This window comes from Sinocyclocheilus rhinocerous, unplaced genomic scaffold (assembly GCF_001515625.1).
Source record: "Sinocyclocheilus rhinocerous isolate Xijiao unplaced genomic scaffold, SAMN03320098_v1.1 scaffold5672, whole genome shotgun sequence".
Classification (NCBI taxonomy): Eukaryota; Metazoa; Chordata; class Actinopteri; order Cypriniformes; family Cyprinidae; genus Sinocyclocheilus; species Sinocyclocheilus rhinocerous.
In genome coordinates, this window is record NW_015636356.1 from 128,197 (window position 1) to 131,798 (window position 3,602).

Consider the following 3,602-nt stretch of genomic DNA (forward strand, 5'->3'; position numbering starts at 1 on the left):
GACACACACACACACACACAGAGGAATATTGGAAGATAAAAACATACTGAACTGCACAAAAGATACTGGAGGCATTGTTTGATTTCATGAACTGTTCTCTGAAATTTACTTAGAAGAAATATTTTTCACCCAGGAATTGCTAGCAAGTTTCACAATTACAAAGAAATAACAAGCAATACATTGAATTAAACATGATTTTTTTTTTTGAAGTAGAAAAACAAATAGTATTTTCTTGTAAAACATGTACTCAAATAATCTACAAACTCATTCGCTGTCTGTGTAGTTCTGAGTGAAGTGTTTGAACAGAGTGTGTGTGTGTGTGTGTGTGAGTGAGTGTGTGTGTGTCTGTGTGTGTGTGTGTGTGTATGTTTGTGTATGAGAGTGTGTGTGTGTGTGTGAGTGTGTTTGTTTATCAGTCTAAAGTACAGCAGCTGATGACTGCTGCAGGCTGGACTCACCCTCACAGACGCTGTTGTAGTTGGAGCAGCAGTCTCCAGCGTTCATACAGTCCTCAGAGCAGTGACACCTGCTGCCAGACAGCCGTCTCTCTCCACAGCGCAGCGCCGTGCACTCCCAGCTCTGAGCTACACACACAACAGCTCAACTGATTTATTTCACATTCTTATAATAATACTGATATTGTCATGTTTGTGTTAATATTTGATTTGTTAAAAATCCCTGAAATTAAGGTCATATTCAGCAGCTGTGGTTGCCAGAACATTACCTTACAAAATTTGGTAAGCTTTACAGACTGAACTTAAATTTACAGTAAAAAAAAGTGTGTATTTCATTAACTTAAATATTGTTAATATACCAAATTAGTCAAATTTGTCTAGTGCCTTTATAATATATTGACAACCAGCATAAAACACATGCGATAAAGCGAAAGACACATGATTGATCAATAGAAATAGCTTTTCCACAAGCTGATTCTAAAATACTGAAGGTGCAAACACAAACACAAATCACCATCATCATAACACACATAACACTAAAGTAATGCAATATACATTCATTTAACAACATTAGATGGAACATAAAACCCTAATGTACAGAGAAACTAAGAAACATTTAAATGAAAAACCATCAAAAGTGAGCTGTCACATTTCTGGGAATGTCAGTTTAGTTTTTTTACTTCCAAAAACTGTAAATTGAACAGTATTTTTTTTTTAAATTTTTATTGTACAGTATTTTACTGTAACATTACATGTAATGTCCCATTAGATCTATTACAGTTTTTCACTGTGTAGTGTACAGTGAGTATAGTTAAAGGAAATTATTACAAATATCAGACATACACTGTAAAAATGATTGTAATTATAATGGTAAAACTTAAAATAACAAAAAATTTCATAATTGCCCTTAAATTGATAAAAATGTTGCAATAAATCAATCAAGAAATCAAACAAAAAAAGTCACAGCAAACATCAGCAATTCAACCTGAAAAGAAATAAAATTAATATTCTGGGATGGGACACGCTGGTTGAATATAGTTATATTTTGACATTTAACAGATGCTTGTATAGAGTGAGTAATTCATCAACTAACTTCATTTAGAAAACATCAAGGCAGTGTAATATCATAACTAAGTCTAACCATTAGTTAAATATTTGTTAACTCATTTGGTTTCTGTAAGGCACAGACTTGTACCTGTGGACACAGATGTTCAGATAACACACATTAAGGTCACTCACTAGGCAGCAGACAGATGTCCTGGTAGTCAAAGCAGCAGCTGTGAGTCTCCACACACTGACTATCACAGCGACACGAGGCTGAATCCACATCCAGCGGCTCATAGCAACGATTCCTGCAGGACGCCGACACGTCTGACACACACACACACACACACACACACCAGTGTCAGTGGACAGGTGAATGTCCACATCATTATTTCACTACAGAACAATGTCCTAATGCAAAAAACGGTTCTAACAATATCATTTTCTATAGGCAAAATATCATGTTTAATATCTGGCAAAGGCATAGCAACACTATAACAACACCCTAGAAACCATACAATAGATCCTAGCAACTGCATAGCAATTCCAAACAACCACCCAGAATACCCTAGCAACCACATAACAATCTGCCTATCTATCTGAGAGACTGAATGGCCTTAAAATCTTCAGATTTCAAGCTTTTTAAAACTGCGTCAAACTTAAAAACTTTAAACTTAAAACTGCTTCAAAATTAAAATCTTCAAACTTAAAATCTTTAAACTTAAAAACTTTAAACTTAAAAACTTTAAACTTAAAAACTTAAAATCGTTAAACTTTAAATATTTAAACTAAAATACTTAAAACCTTTAAACTTAAAACTGCTTCAAAATTAAAATCGTCAAACTTAAAATCTTTAAACTCAAAAATGTAAAACTTAAAACGGCATCAAACTTAAAATCTTGAAACTTAAAACTGCTTCAAAATTAAAATCTTTAAACTTTAAATATTTTAACTTAAAAACTTTAAACTTAAAATCTTTGTCAAACTTAATCTTAAAACTTAAAACTGCTTCAAAATTAAAATCTTTAAACTTAAAAACTTTAAACTTAAAATCTTTAAACTTAAAAACTTTAAACTTAAAATCTTTAAACTTAAAAACTTTAAACTTAAAACTGTCAAACTTAAAAACTTTAAACTTAAAACTGCGTCAAACTTAAAAATTTTAAACTTAAAACTGTCAAACTTAAAAACTTTAAACTTAAAACCTTTGTCAAACTTAATCTTAAAACTTAAAACTGCTTCAAAATTAAAATCTTTAAACTTAAAAACTTTAAACTTAAAATCTTTAAACTTAAAAACTTTAAACTTAAAACTGTCAAACTTAAAAACTTAAAATCGTTAAACTTTAAATATTTAAACTAAAATACTTAAAACCTTTAAACTTAAAACTGCTTCAAAATTAAAATCGTCAAACTTAAAATCTTTAAACTCAAAAACGTAAAACTTAAAACGGCATCAAACTTAAAATCTTGAAACTTAAAACTGCTTCAAAATTAAAATCTTTAAACTTAAAAACTTTAAACTTAAAATCTTTAAACTTAAAAACTTTAAACTTAAAACTGTCAAATTTAAAATCTTTAAACTTAAAACTGCATCAAACTTAAAAACTTTAAACTTAAAATCTTTAAACTTAAAAACTTTAAACTTAAAACTGTTAAACTTAAAACTGTCAAACTTAAAAACTTTAAACTTAAAACTGCATCAAACTTTAAAACTTTAAACTTAAAATGGCTTCAAAATTAAAATCTTCAAACTTAAAATCTTTAAACTTAAAACTGCTTCAAACTTAAAATATTTAAACTTAAAATTGTCACACTTAAAATCTTCAAACTAATTTGAAAATATCCAAACTTAAAATCTTACTTTAAATATTCAAACATTGAATTGAATTAAAATTTCTTTGACACGTTTACAAGCTATACAAAATAACAAGTATCCCATACACTTTAAAAAACTGTAGAGGATAAAAAACACAAAAAAGCCATTGGCTTATTTCCATTGTGGTCCTCGCGGTAAATATAAAGAACAGAGGAAAGGACAGGCCAAGTATGCTGCCCCAATTTGTGCTCTGCATTTATCCCATCCAAGTGCACACACACACAC

At 29.8% G+C, this 3,602-nt stretch overlaps 1 protein-coding gene across 1 annotated transcript in view; it reads right to left on the reverse strand.

Moving 5' to 3' along the window:
* LOC107747745 (venom phosphodiesterase 1) overlaps positions 1–3,602 on the reverse strand; it is a 33,073-nt gene that overhangs the window by 22,060 nt on the left and 7,411 nt on the right. Inside the window, exons 3-4 of the mRNA XM_016562334.1 lie at positions 1,695–1,826; positions 459–584 (exon numbers count right to left, since the gene is read on the reverse strand). Of these exons, the coding sequence (XP_016417820.1) occupies positions 459–584; positions 1,695–1,826 (258 nt within the window). The remainder of the gene's footprint in view (positions 1–458; positions 585–1,694; positions 1,827–3,602) is intronic.